Below are 22,158 nucleotides of genomic sequence, written 5' to 3'. Positions count from 1 at the left end.
ATCTTAATGAAGCTTTGCTGTTTTCACCACTTTCTTCTTTTAAATGTTCACCAAGCATCTCTTTAATGATCTCTTCTAAAATTTCCTTAGGAATACAAGTGAAGTCCATTGGCTTATGGACCTTTGTCCTCAGAAAGAAAAGGCCATCCAGGGACAACACTTCTGTGGAATTCTTGGAATATGACCCTGAGCACAATTCTTCTGTTCCTTTTTTGCCGATGTGACAGGGCAGCCGGTGCTTTCTCCTCTCACAGCAGCATCTGTCACGGCTCAGGTCACAGAGACAGTGGTCAGCTTTGATTATCTCTATCTGCTCAAAGGCCAGCTCTAGGAGGGCAGAGGGGAAGTACTGGTAAAATCTATTTCCAGCACAGTAACTATGCAGATTAGGGTTAGTAGGGGGGAAATTAGGCTAGAATTAAATAACAGCTGACATTTGTCTCTTACATTTCAAGGTTTGTAAAACACTTTACTCACATGTCATCAGATTCTCATAATAGCTAAACAGATGAGAAAGCTGAAATTAAAGATTCAGTGAGCTGTTGATGGTCATACAACTAGTGAGCAACAGAGATTTGAACTCTGTATCTTCAACTTTGCCACTATGTCTCTCTTCTGACTAGGGGACAAATGCTAAACAATAGAGTCTAACCAGTTCCTAGAATGAGGATTTATTTCTCAGCTTTAAATTGAAGGTAAGGAAGGGTAGAGAGGAAACAAGGTGGTACCACAGCACACAAAGCCCAGGGTCTCAAGTCAGGAAGACTCATGAGTTCAAATCTGCTCTCATCTAGGTGAACCTGAACAAGTCACTTAAACCTGTTTGCCTCAGTTTCCTTATCTGTAAAATGCCAAGAAAACCCCAAATGGAGACACAAAGTATTGGAAATGACTGAACAACAACACTTCCTATAGGGATTTCCAAAACATAAGGATCTGACCCACTATTATAATAATATAGTCCTGCTTGTTCCCATTAGCTCCGTGTTCCAGGGTAATGACATTCCTGGGAGTTAGCTAAATTAGTCTTTCTCTTCTCTTATTGTGGAGAGGCTGATACTTAATTGACTCCAGGTCCCCACTAACATGTCTATACTTTTCATCCTGGGTCAAGCTCCTATCATTCCCATCAGAGATAGATTACAGCTGGCAGATGGCATCCTATCCTTTTCTCTTCTCCCCACATATTCCAATCTTAACTTCTGGGTTGGAGTGTACAAGAGCAATTTAGATTAGAACACTTAATTAGATCAGTATAGACTTGACATGAGGAGGTGTGAGTGGGTGGAAGGATGCTGGTATAAGCCTTTACCTCTTCAGGCCCCCAGAAAGGAATGGGCTTGTCTGAGGCAGCAGTCATGGGGTTAGAGGAGAAGTTTTCCACCCTGGGACTCTGATAGACTTAGGAAAGAGCTCAGGGGGTAGGGCTGGCAGGGAGGGGCTTATGATATTTGGCTCCAGAAGAGAGAGGGCATAATTAATATGGCCAAAATTTTGGTTGCAAATCCTCATGCTCTGGGAGTCAGAGCTTCATAAATGAGAGCAAACTGCAGCAAAATTCTCATACTATATCAAAGTCCTGGGTTACATACTTAGGATAATAGGTTAAAAAAATCTTCATGGCACAGTACCAAAAAGTCCCACACAGATAACAAAAACAAGCATGAAGCAAGATGAAGCTGCTCACTGTTAGCAGGTCTCCAGTTACCAGGGAAGTCCTTCTTTTCCAGTCACTACTTCATGAACACTTAGAGAAAGCTAATCTCAAGAGGAAACTCTTAGGAAGGAGGAGGGGAAAGAGAAGGGAGGGGGGGAAGGATAGGAAGGAGTGGGGGAAGAGAGCTTTCCTAGATGACACAAATTGCTAGAGTTGTCCACAACCACTCTTAGCACCTCATGCTATCAATCTCTCACCACTGGGAGCACAATCTATCATGGTGATTTTTCCAGTGGAAAAAAGACATAAATGATAGTAATTTTTATCCACACACTTGTCTAGCTATTCAGTCAATAAGAGCTATTTCTCTTCAGATCATGATAGGCTGAGAGTCTTCCCTGTGCATTGTTGTCCCTTCAGGGGGTGCTCCAAGACCAGCTGAGCTGACTCCAGAGCAGCGTAGGACGAATTAAGAACAAGAGATCTGGACCAAAGACTTCCAGAGCAAGCCTCCTCCTTCTCCTCCTCCTCCTCCTCCTCCTCCTCCTATTTACCTGATCAATAGCCTAACACCTCAAGCCTTGGCTAGGGGGCAGGGAATCCAGTAGAGTGGGAAATGAACAACTGCATTGATGGTGAGGCCCCAGAGATTACTAGTATGACTTGTAACCTGGGATATCAAACAATTTGATTCTAATTTCAGCTCTTTGGGGAGCACACTTTTCCTTTTAAAAGTAAACCACAAGGACACAAAAACATATGCATGCACACGCTACATTCTCCCTGGTTCCCAATCAGATTGAGATAACCTACAGATTATTTTTTTCTTTTTCCTTTACTTCCCCATCTATTCCCACAGACCCTTCATCTTGCCCCTCACCCCTATACTCTGTGTGTGTGTGTGTGTGTGTGTGTGTGTGTGTGTGTGTGTGTGTGTGTTTTCTTTTAAATCCATAAGGTAATTGGTTTTCTGGAGGGCTAACCAAATTTCTCCAATTTAATTTGCAAAGATGCTCCGTGAGGATCCATTACAGCACATACTGTCCTGCAGATTGGATTAGCGGCCTCTCTGGGGCTGCTGATTTCTGAATTGAAAAGCGTGGCCCTGGCCAGTATAACCCGATTACCTGAGCAGCGGAACTTCTTGCTTTTGATTTGGCTGATGCGCTTGTTGGCCAGGCGCCTCGGGCTGCTGCAGCGGGCCCCGCTCGTCTCGATTGGGTTATCCTGGAGGTAGTCAGCCAGCCACTTCAAGTGGCAGTCACACACAAATGGGTTTTGGGCTAAATGTCTGAGAGAGAGACAGGGCGGTTAATTAGGAGTGACCCGTGACGCCACACCCCATTGCTCTGCCCCTCATGGTGGAATAATAGAATTCTAGTCTCCCACCATTCTTGCCCCTGTCAGAGATGGGGGAATGAGGTGGCATATGAAGGTGGGACTGGCTTTCAGGCATGACTTATGGGGGTGGTGGTGGCTCTGAGCATCTACTATATAGAAATGGCAGAGAGGGAGAGTGAAGGCAGCTTGTTTTCAGGTGCTTATCCTCTAGACTTCTCATGCATTCAAAAAGTCCCTCAAATTCTCTCTAGCTTTGCTGACTCCTGTGTTAGAATGCATTCCTTATCCTACCACCAAGCCAATAGAATTCTCCATATCCAAGTCAGGTTTTAGTTCTTAGGGACTGGGTATGGTTGCTGAGAGATTAGGTATTATATAAAACAACCTCGGAAGGCTTCCATTTTCTTAATAATTCAATTAGTCAACAATTATTTATTAAATATTTGCTATGTGCTAGGCAATATGCTAAATTCACATTTAAATAGTGTTGTAAGGTCTGCAAAGTGCTTTAAATACATTATTTCACATGTTTCTCATAAAAACCCTCTAAGGTTAAGTGTGGTTATTATATTCATTTTTGATATATGAGGCCTAGAGGGGCAAGATTCAAAGTCTTCTGCAGGTTTTCCTGACTCCAAGTCTAGCATTCAATATGCTACACATTCTCACTAGTCTGAACACCAGGTTGGGCCATGTATGTGGAAAGTCTAGCTCCAGGGTTTAGGTCCTTAAAGATGGGTCCAGGATTTGTTTGCAGCTTTGAATAATTGATTTAAAAACATGAAGACATCTCCCTAATCCTTGGAGTGAATGGCTAACTAGAAGATGATGGAAACTAAGATGCTTCTCTGTTAGTTACCCTTGGTGACTGGGTTTTGGAGTGCTCATGGTCAACTGAGTATCTACTGTGGGTCCCCACATGGTTGTAGTTCTTTTCAGAGAGACACACTGCCAGGGCCCATGTACTCACAGTGTCTGGATGGACTGAAGAGGAGCAAAGAGACCTTTGCTGATGGTTTGCAGTTTATTATCATATAAGGAGAGCAGGTGGAGGTTATGTAGATCTTGGAATGTGTTTACTCGTAGACAGTTGATCTTGTTGGCATTGAGAAGCCTGGAAGAACAGGAAGGGTTTACAAATTAATCCTTGTAATTACCAGAAGAAGAAGGCTAAGTTTTGGGGTAGGCAAAAAAGTTCCAATTACTCTTTACTATGAGGTCTTTGGGCTTCTGCTGCTCTTGAGAAGAGTTATAATAATAATAAGTAAGTATATATAATAAACTTATAATAATAAGTTATAAAAACCTTCAAATTAAGCCAATAAACAAGCATTCAGAAAGTGACTACTATATATTAGATACTGGCAATACAAAGAAAAGAGTGAAACTACATATATACACACACACAGATGTACTCACATTTGCCAGGTAATATAAAAAACACTCACATAATATAAAAAACAGTATACAGCCTAATCTACCATTGCTTAAATAATAAGTCAATACCTATTTGTCTGTCTGTCTGTCTGTCTATCTATCTATCTATCTATCCATCCATCCATCCATCCATCATTCTTTTACAATGCTTTACAAATATTAATGCATTGGATTCTCATTCTGGATTAAATGAAGAAGCTAAGGCTGATCAAGGTCAAGTAACTTGCCCATTCTTATGTAGCTGAGTAAGTGTCTGAGGCAGGAATTGAACCCAAGTCTTTCTGACTCCAAGTTTAGTGCTCTACCTTGCAACTACATAAGAAGAATGATTCCTATTTCTCCACAAATATAAAAACAATAAATTATATATATCCAAAATTCAACAGCTTCCAGGGAATTTAGGGATCCAGGAATTCCAAAGAGAAAAGATACTTAACACCATCATTTATAGGATTCTGGATCTGGAAGAAAATTTTGTGGCTAACTAATCCAATGTCCTTATTTTACATACGAATAAAATGAACCCTAAGGATGTTAAATGACTTGCTTAAAGATACAAATAAAATGTTAGAAGTAGGATTTAAACCCAGTCTTCCAATCTTGTAGTTAGTGTTCTTTCCACTGTATCATTTTACTTCTCTACACATTGATAGGGAATGAATTTTCAAAAGTGTTCCCTACAGTTTAGGAAGACCAATCAACCAAGCTTGCTGGATCATACATAGATCTTAAAGCCTTCTTGGGGTCTTGTTTCTTAGCCGAGGTTCTGGTTCACAGAGAGGGTGAGTGCCAAAAATATTGTAGTGGCAAGCTTGAAGTCCATTCTAAAAGGGACATCATATCAAGGTTCTCTGGTCTAAAATTATTTTCTTAATGAATTTATCTGGGACTAATTGTTGTACTTTGGATACAGAGATGAGGAGTAAAAAACAAGACAGAAAAGCATTTCCTCTTGAGGGGCATAGTTGTTTAATGGAGGTTTAACTTGTCTGGCCCTGATGTGAATGGCTATTTAACTCCTTGGCAAGTGGGCAGATAACCCACAGACTGGTGACCATAGGTTATATCTAGAAACTCCTAAACTAAGATTCATCAGTGATCAAAGTAGCATGGGAAATATGGAGTTGACAGAGTTGACACACCTGCTTTCATGAGTCAATCATTCTGTCTGAATCATTCACTGAAATGGAATTTCAGTTTCCATCAGGATTAGGGTGCAATTTCCTAATTGGTCTCTCTAATTTCAATTTCTCTTCTCTTCAATCCATCCTCCACAAAGATAGCAAAATTATCATGCTAACACACAAGTCCTGCCTTTTCTATTGAACAACCTTCACTAGTTTTTCTATTCTCTCTAGGATAAAATTATAAGCTTCCCAGATGAGCATTTGAAGACCTCTATAAACTGGCTCTGACTGACCTTTCCAGGCTTATTTTTCCTACCTTAGAGCTAAATTGGCACATTTGTTGCCCAAACAGTCCATCTTCCATATTCATGTATTCTGAACACTATCCCCCATTTACTTCATCCTCTTAGGCTCAGCAAGGATGATACCTTCTTTGGGAAGACTTTCTTGACAGCTCATTACCCTGTCTTTTTGTTATGGATCTCCTCAAATCATGTTCTTATTTGTGTACAAGTTTCATCTTAGTCTCTCCCAAAACAGGGCCTGTTTTTCTTTATTTATTTTTAGCATATAGCAGCTATATAATGCTCATGATAGATATGTAATATTTACTAAATATAATTTAGTGTAACAGATAAGGAAACTGACTCATCATATATTCTCCAGGAATCTAAGGCAGCATAGGGAGTCACGTATTAAACTACACCCATGTCTTGGTTAATGGACAAATCCCCAAGGCACTCATTTACTTTTACCCTGAAGTTAACAGTGTGCTTTTATAATTTGCAGTCCTCAAGTACATTATCTAATTTAATTCTCATAACAACCATGCGTGAGCATATGGGATTGGTATCAACTTTCACAGATAATAAAATAGAGTTTAAATAACTTGCTCAAAATCACACAGGAAATTAAGTGACAAAGTTAGAACTTGAATGCAGACCTCTTGACTCTTTTAATTAGTGGAACTACAATGAAACAGTGAAAGAGTTTTATAATATAAGGTCTTCGAATGTTACATTTTTATGGCATCCATTAGTTTCTCTGTATTGTGGACTGTCTTCCTGTTCATACTGCTCTCTCACTTTTTAAAAGGGCATTTTATACTAGTTACCACCAAATCCTCACCTCTTCTTAAATTTCCTATTACTCTCAAAGGCACCACCAACATCCCAAGACCAAGGCTCAAAAACCTTGGTGTCCTCCTCAACTCAAACTCAAATCTTGTTTTTATCTTTGCAATCTGGCTCACAGATGTTCCCTTTTCTCCATTCAAACAATCACCTTTCATTATCACCTCATGCTTGGGTTATTGCAATACTCTCCTAATTGGTTTCCCTGCCTCAAGTCTCTCCTCACTCCAATCTATCCACCATTCAGCTTTCAAAGTGATTTTTCCAGAGCACAGGTCTGATCAAACTCAATAAATTTCAGTGGATTACTGATTCCCTACTACTTCAGATATAAAATCCTCTGTCATTTAAGACCCTTGACAACCTATCCTTTAAATATTTTTCCAGTCTTCTTACATTTTATTCTCCTCCAGTGCCTCTAAACTAGTGGCATTGACTTTGGCGTTCTTAACACACTATAATCCATCTTTTGACTGTTCATTTGCACTGGCTGTCCATGTCTAGAATGCTGTCCCTCCTATCTCTTCTGGTTTCTTTCTTTGTATTCCTGGTGCTTAGGACAATGGCTGGTATACATTAAGTGTTTAATAAATGGTTGCTGACTGACTTAGTATCTTAACCTATAAATTCTGGACAAACCCTCTGAGTTGGAACATGTTTCAGATCTAAGGATGACATTCTTAAGTAGGAAACCAGTCATAAGAAACTGGAAGATGGGAGGTTTTAGGATTAACTTGATTTCACTGGTTGGGAACATTAAAAAAAACCCCAAAAAAGATAGCCTCTTTGGGGGAAAATGTTATATAAACAAATCATTTAAAAAGCTAGCTTGTTTTACACTTCTGAAGAAATTAGTTCAGGTTTTCTAAAATTTGGAATTATTTTGATAAGGAATTTTGGGTTCTGGGGAAAGCTAGTCCTTGATCAGGCTCTAGGATGGGAGGCACTGCCCTGCCCTATATTTGGCTCCCTCCACCACCCTACCTCTCCTGGGCCGCTTTGGGGGATCAGAAACTTTCTTTTCATTTTAGACTCATGGATCAATAGTAAAATCTGTAGAATGGAATGGTGACTGTGAAATATCTCCCAGATGACAAGGTATCAAAGTGAAAGTGTGGAAAAATGGGCCCTAAAATATACAATTAAACATCCCAAAAGGCTTGTAGTAAGAAGGAATGGAATATTCTTTCTTTTTCTTTCTTGTGGACAGCTACCTGAAACTTAGTCACAGGGGAATACATGAAAAGCCATGTAAAGTTTTTCTCAGAAGAGGAAGGGAACCATAAATAGGAGATGGGGTGGAGGCTAAGGGGTACAGACGGGGGGGGTGTCTTAGACTTTAGTTACACCCCAAAAGCCTATCCTTTAGTTCACTTTATTAGGAATCTCTGTCACATCATACAGAAAGGAGGATGGATAAATTGTTACTATATGCTCATTCAAATCAAGTTACTTATTACTATGTGATCAAAACCATGAACTACTCTCCTGTCAGAGGAAATTAAGGGAAGTGGCATGTTAGAGAGTGGGAATAAAATGATATCATCTTCTAAATTCATTTGCCAGACCCAAACCTATAATGTACTATGTCTCTCTCTTTTCTTTGGAGTACTTTTAACTTCCACATATGCTATATGTCAAGAGGCATTATCACTCAAGGACACTGACTTAAAAAAAAAGTGATTGTGATGAACCAGAGGATGAAGATCCAATTCTTATCATGCTTTGTTGCTTTGAGGAAAGTGAGGCAGGATGTAGAAGATGCTTAACAGAAAGAAACCTGGAGCTCCAAAGTATTCACCCCTAGTATAAGCTCTAGCACATTTTCAGTTGGGTTGGGGGTTGCCCTGAGAGTTAGAAGTTTCTGGCAACCTCAATCTCTCCATGCATACTTGCCATCATGACTCTTAAAGACATCTTGCATTTTTATTCTTTTCTATTGCTAAATAAGATGGAGGCATCATTATCTCCAGCTCATGGTGTGGAAGTTAAGGCCCATGCTGAGATGTGAAAGATTACTTATCCATCTCTCTGACTCCCTAAGCAGAGCAATGAAGCAAAAGATAACCTAGAATATTCCTAGCCAAAAGCGTGAGTAGGTCCAAGACCCACAGCTCCATCTGCACCTGCTAGTCCTGGCAACGTGTCCCTGGCAGTGACCCAACTTGAGGGGCAGTGGAGAAACTTAAATCCAGGTCCCCATGGCAGCCAATTCATCAGCGGTTACACTTTAGCCATTGCTGTAGGGTTTGGAAAACAAACATCTGGAACAAGACTTAACACGTACAAGTTGTACTAAAAGCACTTTGGCAACTGCAGTCATTCACATGTTAGATTAGTAGCTCTGAACTATCATTCTGGACTATATTAATATTCTCTCCACCTGCCTGTTAATCGGTGGTAAGATGACAGCATTGCTCCTACATACATACAATGTTTATCCAAAATGCAGTAAACACAATGCACCCTCCTGAGTTCAAGGTCTAATGAGAAAACTGATGTCTGGAAAGTTCAGTTTCCTTTTAGAGTAATAATATCAGTTCTAAGAAATGTCATCCTAATAATAGAAGGTCCAGGGATCCTGACATGGGGGATGCTTCATTAAAAGCTTTCCCTAGAAGTTACGCCTCTGTTTCTGAAACAGTACCAGGGACATAGGTAGCTTGCAGAAGAAAACTGAGGTTGCCTGGATTCCAGCAAGACCCTTCTCTCAACAGTAAAACCAAAGAATGGTTTGAATTGGAAGTATTAGAGAAATACTCAGAATTAAAAACAACCTTCTTACTGGTCTTCTGAGGCAGCAGGTACATAGAAAAGGGACATCTAATTTATGTGCATGTTGAATAGCCCTATTGTCTGGACTAACAGAGGAGGCACAGTAGAGGCACAGTTGGAATTCTAAAGGCCATGTGCCAATACTTGCTTTAGGCCCATACAGGAGTTCTCAGAGTCACCCATGCCTTTGATCAGTGCTGAGCCTTGGGTAAACTACCTTTCCTGATAGGGAATGATCTTACCTACCTTCTATCTTTTAAAACCACCGAGGAAACCTCAGATAATATCAGCATTATGTTCCCCTGAGGGAGACCTGAAGAAGCAAGGTAGGATCACTGCTATTGGCTCCAATCTAAGTTATGGGATGGTTATCAAACAGTTATCCCAACAATTGAGGCAAATAAATCAAGAATGTGATGGATGCAGTGGCAAATATGTGTTTACTGAAAAGAAATGCATTATCTTAGGTGATCTCCACATACTAACAGTAATAATAATGATGATGATGATGATGATGATAAGTAGCTAGCATTTATATAGAACTTTAAGATTTGCAAAGCTTTTATATATACGTTATCTTATTTGATTCTCACAACAACCTTGGGAACTAGGTGGCATTATTTCTCCCATTTTGCAAGTGATAGAACAGAGACTGGGAGAGAGAGTAAAGGACTTGCCTAGGTTCACACACACTAAAAGTATCTGAAGTGAAATTTGAATTCAGATCTTCCTGACTCTAGGTCCAACACATTAGCCACTGCACCACCTTGCTAAAGGCAGGTTAAGGTTTAAAAGGTCAACAGCACCTACCATTATGAAAGAGAAGGAGATTTATTTAGACTGAGGTTAAAGGAGTGTGATTCTTTTAGTCACAGTCTTCTGGATGGTCTACACATAAACCAATCAAATGAAAAATGACTTGATTCTTAGTATATGACAAAATGTCAAGTGAGATTCCATGGTAGGAAGGCATTCAGATGGATGAATAATGACAAAGCATACTCTCTCTTCTTCCTATCTATCTATGCATATTAATATCTTTATATATATGCAAACACATATACAATATATACTCATATATACACACATATAAATCTCATTTATATTTCATATATGTATACACACACACATACATACCATAGGACAGGTAAAAGACTTATAGATTTGGAATCATAAGTCCTGGAGTCAAATCTTTGCTCTGCTATTTACTACCCATATAATCTTGGCCTGATCATTCCAGAGACTACATTGCTAATATAAAAATGAAGGAGGTAGATAACATGACTTCTAACAATCCTTCCAACTTTAGGTCTCTGAATCTATACTCAATGAAAGAAGAATCTCAAACCAATAGCCAGAGAGAACCCACAGAAAACCCATTTACCATTAGCTCTGGCAGAGCAGCTGCCAGAGGCAGTCATGGGCATATTGGGATGCCCTGAGGGTTTCTATGAACTTTGGTGAAATGAAAACTACAAGTGCTTCAAAGCTGTCCTGAGCAGTCTTCCCTTCACACTGGTACAGAAGGATCTTGATTGGATGATGTCAAGCAGTGAAGGCTCTTGAAAATTCCTTGTGAGATCTTAGTAAAACAGAGATCTCCAAATTCCTGCTTGGAGCTTCCATGACTTGGATATTAAGAAATGAAATACCTTTGCTTAACTGTTTAAATAGACTCTGGCTCTCCCTAATTTTTTCCCCTAGCACATAGTCAAAGTGGTTACTTTCTTTTTTTGATAGCTAGATTCTTTTCAGGGATGAGTAAACCATTAAATAATCAATTACTGCATCTGTAGTGATTCCAGTTATGTCTACCCCATGAAGGCTTTCTATAGAGATAATAATAAGAGTAATGCCATGATCAGCAGGTGGGCCAGGTATCTTTCCATAAGGGAACATTACAGAAAATGAATTTAACAGGCATAAAAGAAATCTAGTCATCCTGCTCTGATTGCTTTCAGATATGAAATATATTTGGACTGAAAGGGCAGAATTAGAAGCATAGAGATATAAGCAAGCAAATTAAGAGTTAGAAGCAAGAGAAAGAAGGTATAAGCAAGCAAGTTAAGTGATGGAAAGAAAAATTTCCAAACAATTATAAATATTTATTAGAGTGGAATGAGATGTCTCAGGGATGGGGAGGGAGGAAACCTTAGGCTGGAGGTCTGCAAGCCAAGGCTGTATGACCACTTTTTGGATGTGTTGCAGAGGGAGTTCTTTTCAGATGTGAATTAGACTACATGACAAATGGAGGCCCTTCCAACTTGGGTTGGTGTGAGGATAACCCTTTCAGAATGCCCAGGGATGAAAGCCAGAGCCTCAAAACCACAAAGACTCTGGAGTAGCTTGCTTTTATACAGTGATCAGGGAAAAGAATGATTAACAAATACCCAACTCATTACTGATTTTGCAGGGTTGAAACCATGGAGAAATCCTAGTCCCATGTATCTTCAACTGTGCTTTGCAGACTAGGTTGCAATAGGGCTCAAAGAGGAGTTGCTTATATTATGTGTCAAACTTGCAGAAAGAAGTTACATTTTTGCAAAATCTGCCTTGATTGGCACATTTCTTGGCAAACTCCAATATTCTTGAATGATCTTATCTGCCTCCAAGAAAACCCAAAGGACTGTTGGACTAGGATACCTTAATTTATTCCACACCCAAGACAGCTTAACATTAGTTTAAGACCTCCTGGAATGGCTATAAAATACAATGTGGCTAACATTAACGTGAAAACTTCCCCCTCAAATTAATGTCTGCCCCACTTGACTGAGTTTTCTATGTATGCTGTGCAATCAATGAGAATTGAACGAATGCTATTTATTCCCCCCTGGAGCTGTTACAACAGTGCTACCCAGCAGCCTGTCAGTAGAAGAAATTACAGTCCTATTGACATGGTGACCGATTTTCCTGGTTTAATGATGAATTGAACTCTGTCAGAGAGCCCTAGTCAGGCACCTGTTTCAAGGGCAGTTGTGACCTGATCTCACTCGTGGTTTTCTGTGTATATAGCCATTAACACCACTTTCCTTTGGGTTCAGATAAAAAGCAGTGTGTTAGTAATCAGTGATAATGATGGATAATACAATTGGAATATGATGAAACTCTTCATCTCTCTGTTTCATCTATAGGGAAAGATCAGCAGTGAATTAACTCATGAACTGGAAGCATATGCCTGGTAAGACCTTTCCCTATCTGTGGAGAGACTTTAATCTAGCAGCCTGGGAGATACAAAAGATCTCACTGTTGTGGAAGAGACCTTCTCACCTTATTTTTTCTCTACTTATAATGGGAGTGCTCAATTCTGAGTACTTTGTTTTAAGATGGTAAAAAGCTAGCACACCTTTAGAGCAGTATTTCTCAAGTCTTTTGGTTTCTGGACCCATTCATACTTTTTAAAAGGAATAAGGACCCAAAGAGCTTTTGGTTATATAGGTTATAACCATTGATATTTATCATATTTGAAATTAAAATTTCTTAGCATTATTTTGAAAGCATTTTTGACTTGTGAATCCCATGAAAATGTCTCACAGTTCCCTAGGAGTTTCCACACCACACTTTGAGAATTGCCACTGTAGAAGATGGCAACCAGAGTAGTGAGAAATCAAGTTATTTGAAGACTAGTTAGAGAATCTAATAATGAGAAGGCAAAGGGAGACATATCACCTGTCTTTGTATGTCTGATGGACCATTACACAGAATAAAGAGGACCAAAGGGTGGAAGTTAGAAAGAATCAGATTACTCAATAAAAAAAAAAGGTTATCCAATACTGGAATAAACTGCCTCATGAGGAAATTAATCATCCTATCCCTGGAAGAGTTTAAACAGAGGCCAAGGGAAGCTATGGAAGGGGTTCTTAAACTCTATAAATGGTCACAATAGATCAGGAGTCCTTAGCTTTTTTGCGTGTCATGGATCCCTTGGCCAAATGGTGAAGTCTCTAGATCCCCCCAGAATTATGCTTTTAAATGCATAAAATAAAGTACATGAGATTACAAAGAAAATCAATGACATTGAAATAAAAATTTGAACTTTTTCCATCTAATTTCAAGTATCCCAAGAAACTTATCCATGGATTCTTTGAACAGATTGAATTTTTCAAGAACCATTCAACTCCAAGATTGAGAATTCTGAGAAAGGACTTTAAGATTTGGACTGTATGAAGAAACACAATGGAAACTGTCATTCTGTGAAAGATAGTGAGTCATGGACTCAGGAGCCATCTTCCAGGAGTGCTAAACCTATCATACATCATACATCTTTTGAAGGTTTAGCCATATAACAAACACAAAATATTCTACTTTAAGTGGGTGAAAAGAGATAATGAAAGAAAAGCACTTTGTATATTTAAAAATATTCTCTAATTATCAGTAGACATGTTGATAACATCATCATCATCATCACCAGTGCTAGACATCAGTCCAATGTAAGATGATCCCAAAAAAACTTACTTAGAAAAGCTAGTCTGTGGTGAATCCTATACAACTACTAAATGACCTGAAAAAGAGACTTGGGATATGTAAACAAAATAGTACCAACTTGGAATGACCAGCTTTTGTACTTCTCTGCCCAGGAGGTTTAGCCACAGTCAGTATTGCCCCACAGGTCATGGGGAAAGGTTGCAGGGCTGTCTTGTTCTAGGACTGTGAGAAAAAAGAATCAACCCTACCAAAGAACTGCCCATCAAAGTGGAGGAAATTTCCCAGGCTACCAGGGTATTCTAATCAAGAGTCTTCTTATCATTGTGTCTCCAGCCTAACAAGGAGAAATCCAATCTAAAGCTTACTGAATGCTAAATTAGATCTAATCAAGACCTGCTTCTAAACTGTTTAACAGCAGGTCAAAAAAAATCCCTCCAAACCAATGACTGTTACTTGACTGTCAGAAGATTCTTTTATGGGAAAAAGGAGAAAATTCAAGTTGTATCAAGCCTTGGTCAGAATGATAACTCAAGATTGAGCTATTCAATTTGACAATTCTTCTCCAAATGACAATATTGAGCCTGAATTACTTAATGATGAATGGAACTATCCTCAAATGTCTTCCCACCCTTACAGAAAAATGAACCTCAATGATTTCCTAGTCATGCTCTTTTCTACATCATGGTGGTTTTCCTTTCTTCTCTAGTCTTCCCATTTCCACATATGTATATTTAAAATTGATATCCATATCAATATACTGGGTTATACTATGAGGATAGTATATCCACTATAGTAATCCACTATGAGGATAGTACCATCACTCTTCTAAGGGACTGATAGGCATGGTTAACTAGCCTTATGTTAGCAATTCTATCTTACAGCTAATTTTTTTGCTATGAGCAAAACTCACCATCTGTCATTCACCCAACTTCACACAGAGCCCCTGCCTGTCATTCTAACAAACAGCTGTAAAGGTTCCATGGGGCTGAGCCTACAACACATCGAGGGGGAGGGGAATGGCAAAGTAAAGATGAGCAGAACTTGAAAATTTTCTCTCTTCTTTTAATTTTTACACAGGGATAGATCTGACTATTGCCTTGATGGATATGGCATCAAACCAGGTTATGAGGAAGCTTCACGGGAGTCTAATTTTCAAAGTAAAATTTTCTTGGGGCAATTCCTGGAACTCTCTCTAGGTTTTCATGCTCTGTCCCCTGGGGTGGAAGATGGACACAGAAAGAAAAGTTATGGAAAGTTTCATATCATCTTTCCCATGGAGCTTTTTTTCCCCCAGGAAGCCTTTAAATGACCAATCCTTTGAATTGATTGATTTTCCTTTCACTAATTTTTCCATTTGCCCTTGTCTTGTCCTCTCAAATCTAACTCTTAAAAAACATCCTTTAGACCTTGGTTCAGATTTTTTGCCTGAAAATTGTCATTATTTTTGATGTCAGCTAAATCCTTCAGATCACTTTCTTATCTATGCAGGTACAACTATTGGTTTCTGGGACTGAGCTGGTTCACCATTTAACCTCTAAGAGGTAACCATCTGCATTAAAGCACACAAATTTTTGAACACTTCCAGTTTATAGAGCCAGCATAGGTCTGCAGCATAAGAAACTTCAGACAATGGGATCCCAATTTGATTGGTGACTGTATCTCACATCTGATACTTTATATTTTCATCAGTAAAAGATGCAGAGCAATCAATGCCAAAGAAACCTCTCAGGGGTGCTATGTATTAGCTAGGTGTATATACATATATATATATATATATATATATATATATATATATATATATATATATATATATATATATGCATCCCTATTCAAGGGAAACTGATCCGGCTAGAACCAACCAGTGAACCTTAAATATGATTTTGTGTATATGTGTCTATGTATATCTGGGGTCTGTGGGGAGGGGGTTGTTACCAACTGGAAGAATTGAGCAAGACTTCTTTGAAGAGGTAGCGTTTGAACTGGGCTTTAAAGGATAGGTAGGAAAGAAATAGATAAAGTGAAGGACCTTTAAGCATTTTAGGACTATGTAAGAGCCTGAGCAAAGGGACCTGAAAAGGGAATGAGTTATTTAGTGTGACTACAGGTAGAGGGTATAGAAGAGAGTTATTTGAAATAGTGAGGTAGGATGATAAGAGTGAATAGAGATTGGTCTGAGAATCAGAAAACCTGGATTCAAATTTCACCTGTGATGCTATATTGGCTATGCAACTCCAAAGAAGTCACTTAATCACTTAATTTCTGCAATGCAATTTTTTTTTTTAGTTTTTGCTAGGCAATGCAGTTAAGTGACTTGCCCAAGGCCACACAGCTAGGTAATTATTAAGTGTCTGAGGCTGGATTTGAACTCAGGTACTCCTGATTCCAGGGCCGGTACTCTATTCCCTGTGCCACCTAGCCGCCCCTGCAATGCAATTTTATGATGATTGCAGAACAACTGGAGATCTGCATCAGTTCACCACAGCTTTTATTCCTGCCCCAGGTATTTACCAGTCATGTGAATTTGTTCAAGTCACCTAAGTAAAGTCTGTCTCAGTTTCCTTACCTGTAAAATGGAGAAAATAAATAGCACTTGCCTCCCAGGGTTATTGTGAAGATAAAATGAAATAATATAGGTAAAGCACTTTGCATACTCTAAAGCAGTACATAAATAATAATTATTATTGTTCCTTTCCTCATCTGGAATTCCCTATACCAATAAAATCACAAGTCTGCCCCCCCAAAGAAACTATGGAAATCCTCAGATTCTAGGCAGAAAAAGTAAACAATGAGGTGCCCCTAAAGCCTTTGAAAGAAGTAATTTGTATATAAGAATGTGTTGTGTGTGTGTATATGTGATATATAGTTTATAGCCATGGTGCCATATAGTTGTTTCATATTTTTAATCATTTATAAATCAGGACACACTCTGAAAAGATGATAAAAATCTTATGATATACCAAATGTCAACTTTTCTTCCTGTCTCTCCTTATTAACTGGCTGAAAATTCTGATTACTGCCTTCAAACATCATTAGCTCCAGTGACCAAGATAAATGCAAGTATATGATACACAATTGAAAATTCTATCCAATTAATTTTCCCTTCAACATAGTCACTATTTTCCTCTCTAGTCATCTCAGACAGACATTCCCCTCTGAATGGTTCTACAACTCCCCAGTTTTTTTCCCAAACATATCCATCAAGGTAACAATTGCTCTCAGAACAGTCTTAGTTTCCAAAATGGAATGTGGTAATGTTACTGTTTTCTGATTCCAAAACTTGTGATACTATTATCATGAAGAAAATTTCCTTTTTGAAGGGTAAGTAGTTTTATTTTCCACTTTCAATCTGTATTTCTAGGGTTAATTGTGAGATTCATAAACAAACTGAGGAAAATAAGGGGTACCTTGACTTTTTTGTAATTTGTGGATAGTCACCTGGACCTTCTCCTTTCAACTCCTGGTTGTTTGAAAAGTACTGATACCAGAAATGGAGGGATAAGCAGCTAACTAAACACCTTTGTTCTTTCAGGTACAAGTTTAGGTAAAGGGCCAAGAGGTCTCTTTTGAAATTAAAATCTAAGCTTGCCCAACTCTCTTGTTTTTAGAGTAACAGCTACATGAGAATGATAAAGGTCATACTCACAGCAACTGCAGAGACACGAGTCCATCGAATAAGCCCTTGGCAATCTCAGTGATCTTGTTTCCATAGAGAACTCTGAGGGAGAGAGGAGAGAGAGCATTAGACACCATTGCCTTCATAGTTATCTTCCACCCAACCTCTGGGATTCCCATTTGTATTGAACTTGTAATCCTGTCTGCCTTCTTGGGCATTCTATTTCTTCACTGATTTGACTTTGCTCCAGTTGGACATATGGCTTTCATGGAGATGCTAGGATTTACAGCCAAGAACCTTGTGTCAAAATGAGTCTGCAACACAGGAGCTGTCTATTAGTCAAATTCTTTCTTCTCTACTTTGAATATCATCCCTACTTTCCACCTCCTCAAGTAAATCTGTAATCCAAGCCAATAATTTCAATAAACATTTATTAAGCTCCTATGATGTTCCAGGAACTATGCTAAGCATTGGAGATACAATTAACAACAACAACAATAACAACAATAATAATAATTCCTGCCCTCAATGATTTTATCATCTAAAAAGGAGACAAAACACAAAAGAAGGCAGGAAAAGGTGGGGTGGAACAGGGGAATTTTGTTCCATGGAGTTGAAACTAGGTAGGGCAGCAGATGCAAAGTGGAGTGGTCTGAGAGTTCAGTTTCTGCCCTTTATAAGGGAAGACATTGGGAAGAATTTGGTGTTCCTCCTCTCCAGCTCTCCAAAGTGGTGGGAGAGGAGGCTGAGGGAAGTAGAGTCAATGAGGGTTTGAGTCTAGCAGTATGATGATGAGTTTAGTAGTGATAAGTTTATTCTGGGAGGGGTCTATTATTCCATGGAGTTGATATCAGTCAGGACAACAGATAAGAAGACAAAGAGGGACTCTTCAGGTGTCCTTACACCATGGGGCCACGGACCCCAATTTCTCCTAGTCTTCCTCCAAAGAAAAAATTAGAACCTTTCAGTAGACATTCTTAAGTTTCTTGGTGTGAGCCACTGGACTCTTGATGAATTGCCTGGAGTCTTAATCTTTCATGGATATTGAATAGATATTGGATATTTCACTGGATATTGATATGTTGAACATAACCTTAAGAAAGCTACTGTTAAAGATCCTTTTAAATCCCAGGAATTCCTGGACCAAACCCCATTCATTTCTGTCTAGATATCAGAATGGTTGCTAGAAGTGTGTGTGTGTGTGTGTGGTGGGGGAGGTACATATGTTCCTCATCACTGTGAAGAAGGGGTCATTTATCTTGGGTCATTTTCAGTCTACTCTTCCTGTGCCTAACCTCCTCTGACAAATGAAGGAGTTAGACTAGTTGATTTAAGTTCCTGTCTAGCTTTACATCTTATATTCCTAGAAATTGCCCTTTCCTTAGCTGTAAGGGTAAATGCTTTCTCTCTCTCTCTCTCTCTCTCTCTCTCTCTCTCTCTCTCTCTCTCTCTCAATCTCTCTCAATCTCTCTCTCTCTCTCATTGATCTCAATAAAAGGGTTGACAAATTCATTAACATTAAGATAGAAATAGATGGCAATAGTTTAATGGTCTACTTGCCTTTTCTAGTGGACTTTGCATTATTTTTTCAGATGAAAATATATTTTCCCCAAGGAATGGACAACTTTAATCATTAAGTAGGTAGTAGGATATTTGTTTAGGGACAGGGGCCTTCTCTGTGCCTCTAACTTCACACAATCTACTCAACTACGTTTATAGTGAAACTTAAGAATCCAGTGATTCTTCTTGCTGTAATATTCAATGGTTTATTGCCCCTTCAGTTGACTCTAGGATCATTATTTATTATTACTTATAATAAAACAATCTTGAACACAATATAACACATTAGATTGTTTTGTACTTATCTATTTTTAAACAAATGAACTTCATCTTTTTTGCTATCTCCCTCTAAATCTCCTTTAAGACTCATTGTCTGTCCATTCATTCTTTTCTTTTACATGGTTGCATTAAGTAATGTTTGCTATTCTTCTGGATCCGATTTTCCCCCACTGTATTATTAGAGGTCTTTCAGACTTTTTTATATTCTTCATACTTGTTGGTCTTAATTGCATTCTATAATTCCATTATGTGAATATGCCATAATTTATTTAATCATTCCTTTATTTGTGGGGGAGGTGTATATTTAAGTTATTTTCATTTTTAATATAATTATAAAAAGTGCTGCTATGAAATTTACTGATTAAATAATGGTTTGTTTTTTTATAATACCTTTGAGATATGGTTCCAACAAATTTTATTATTGCATCAGAATCTTTCTTAGAGTCATGCCCTTCTGACAGGAGGGTCCAGCACTATGCTTTTAATAGTCTGCTCTCCCACACCTATGCTCACCTTCACCAGGAAAATGCCTTCTGGAAATTCTTTCCAGGTAGACCCAGATCTCCACAGGAAAATCCACCAAGGGCAGGGTATAATTACCAGGTGAAGAATGGAAAGATTACTAATGGCTCCTTTGTGACAATTCTCTTTTTCTCTGAGTAAGTATCTTTCTCTTTTGTTGCTTGGCCCAATTTGCTTTTAGAATAGCTTGCCAGTACAACAAAGGGAATAGTGCTTACAGGGATGATTTGCAGGCTCACAGAAACCTGAGAAATCATCTGGTCCAACTTGTTTATTGTACAGTTGAGGAAACTGAGGCTAAGAGAAGTGAAGTGATGTGCTTGTTGTAGGTCACACATATAGTAAGTGGCAGTCAGTATTTGAAGCTACCCTGACACCAAATGCAAACACTCTTTCCATAGGTACTACGGCTGTCTCTCTGATGCTCTCCACTGCTACTCCCATCTCCATTCCCCACAGGTTCCTCTTCAAAGAGAATCTGATCATAACATCCAACTCCCATGGAGACTGTGATTTTCATTAGTTCTCTTTGAGCAAGGGGGAAAAATTGGTAAATGGAAATGATAAAACAAAAGAGCCCATTTCCTGATGTTACCAGAAGCAAGAAGTAAGCATTTCCCTGCTTTTTTGCTCAGCCTGTGGGTGTGTTTCATTAATGTTTCAACAAATTAATGACTAAATAAAAGTCAGCATGATGGCTCAGGCACACATTTGTAATTCATATTAATGTTCTGCTGCTCACCGTGCCAAATGAACTAATGTCACTGTCTGCCCAGTATTTCATGGCTGATGTCAAAGCTTCCAGGATAGCAATCGAGTACTGCTTGGGGAGGAGAGGAGAATATGAAAGGGAGAAGAGAGGGGTATGCCATTAGTCTCTTTGCTCACAGCCTCCTCACTCTTGTTGGCTTTGAGCAGAAGTGAACATGTGGATTAGAAGGAAGGTTAACCTGCCTTCCAAGTCTGGCTGGGCAAGACCTATATTACTACGAACCACAATGCAAACTTGATTTATTATGTGTATTATTTGAATACTATGCACCTGAGCTTGGACTACTCTGACCTATCTGTGGAAGGCCCTTGGTCTTCTGGTCTAGAGTTTGATGCTCAGGAAGACCCAGAATCAGGTACACCCCCTAATCTCTAGAAGTATCTTTTCTGTTTAAGATTCTAATCACAGAACTGTAGGGCAGAACTAGAAGTGACTTTTGACACAGCGCAAAGGTTATGGATTCTGTTCCTCATCTATAAAATCTGAGTAATAGTCTAGATGAACTCTGAAGACTTTCTAGCTCTAGATATTTTGAGTCCAGTTGCTTCATTTGTGGAATCAGAAGCCCAAAGAGATTAAATGATTCAGCCAATGTCACACTAGTGTTAAGAAACTGGGACTTGAACCTTGTTTTTTGACTCCAAGTCCAGTGTTCTTGTTCACTACATTATAGTGTTTACAGCCCAAAGGGGTCTGAATGACCCTAGATCAATGAACATGGAGTGGGCATCTAAATACAATGTCTAAATATATCCAACACCTTATTGCTAGAGGAAACAAATCATAAAAGAGTTTTCCTTCTAATATGGTATCCTGGTGGGGTGTGGCAAGCAGGTCACTTCATACTGTTTCTAGACTGTTTCTGGATCCTGCCAGAGAAATGCGAAATAGAGAGAGCATAGAATAGAAGTAGCTTGGCAGCTGGCAGACCTCTCTCCTTTTCTCTGTGATCCTTAATACAATAAGCAGATACTAATCTCACACACAATCCTGTCTCTGATATCCCAGACAGATGTTTCATCTGATAAACCAAAACTAATTTACTCGAGAAGCAGCAGGCAGCAGCTGAATCAAGAGGCCTCCTTCATCCTCTTCTCAGCCTATTCCCAATAGACTGGGGTCTTGGTGGAAAAAAAATCTGTAATTTGTTAACTATCCACTCAACTCATAATAAGGCAAAAGCTTTACATTGAGTGAGTGGATGGCATGCCTAATTCACAAGGCTTGAATATTATCACTTAAAATGGAGCATGGAGGCCACCAGAGATGAATAAAGATGAAAAGAAGGACTCTGACACTTCTATACTGATCTCTACCTGGAAAGCACTTTCAAGCACATTATCTCATTTGATCTTTATGATCTGGTGGCATTTCCATTAGACCATATTGTCACCAGAAACTCTTGGTAGACATTCCTACTGGTATATATATGATAATTCCAGAAATGGAGAAATATACATATACATACAAGAAAATGATTTTTAAAAAAGGATTGCACATTTCCTCCTTGTGGTTAGTTC

The 22,158-nt window shown here is 38.9% G+C and overlaps 1 protein-coding gene across 1 annotated transcript in view; it reads right to left on the bottom strand.

Annotated features, from left to right (window-relative positions):
• Positions 1-22,158, bottom strand: part of SLIT3 (slit guidance ligand 3) — an 805,773-nt gene that overhangs the window by 122,712 nt on the left and 660,903 nt on the right. Inside the window, exons 12-14 of the mRNA XM_074204955.1 lie at positions 17,536-17,607; positions 3,969-4,112; positions 2,785-2,948 (exon numbers count right to left, since the gene is read on the bottom strand). Of these exons, the coding sequence (XP_074061056.1) occupies positions 2,785-2,948; positions 3,969-4,112; positions 17,536-17,607 (380 nt within the window). The remainder of the gene's footprint in view (positions 1-2,784; positions 2,949-3,968; positions 4,113-17,535; positions 17,608-22,158) is intronic.

The sequence above is a fragment of the Macrotis lagotis genome, chromosome 1 (assembly GCF_037893015.1).
Source record: "Macrotis lagotis isolate mMagLag1 chromosome 1, bilby.v1.9.chrom.fasta, whole genome shotgun sequence".
In the NCBI taxonomy this organism is placed as follows: Eukaryota; Metazoa; Chordata; class Mammalia; order Peramelemorphia; family Peramelidae; genus Macrotis; species Macrotis lagotis.
Note: the sequence above shows the minus strand (reverse complement) of the source record. Positions and strands in the feature narration are given on the sequence as shown.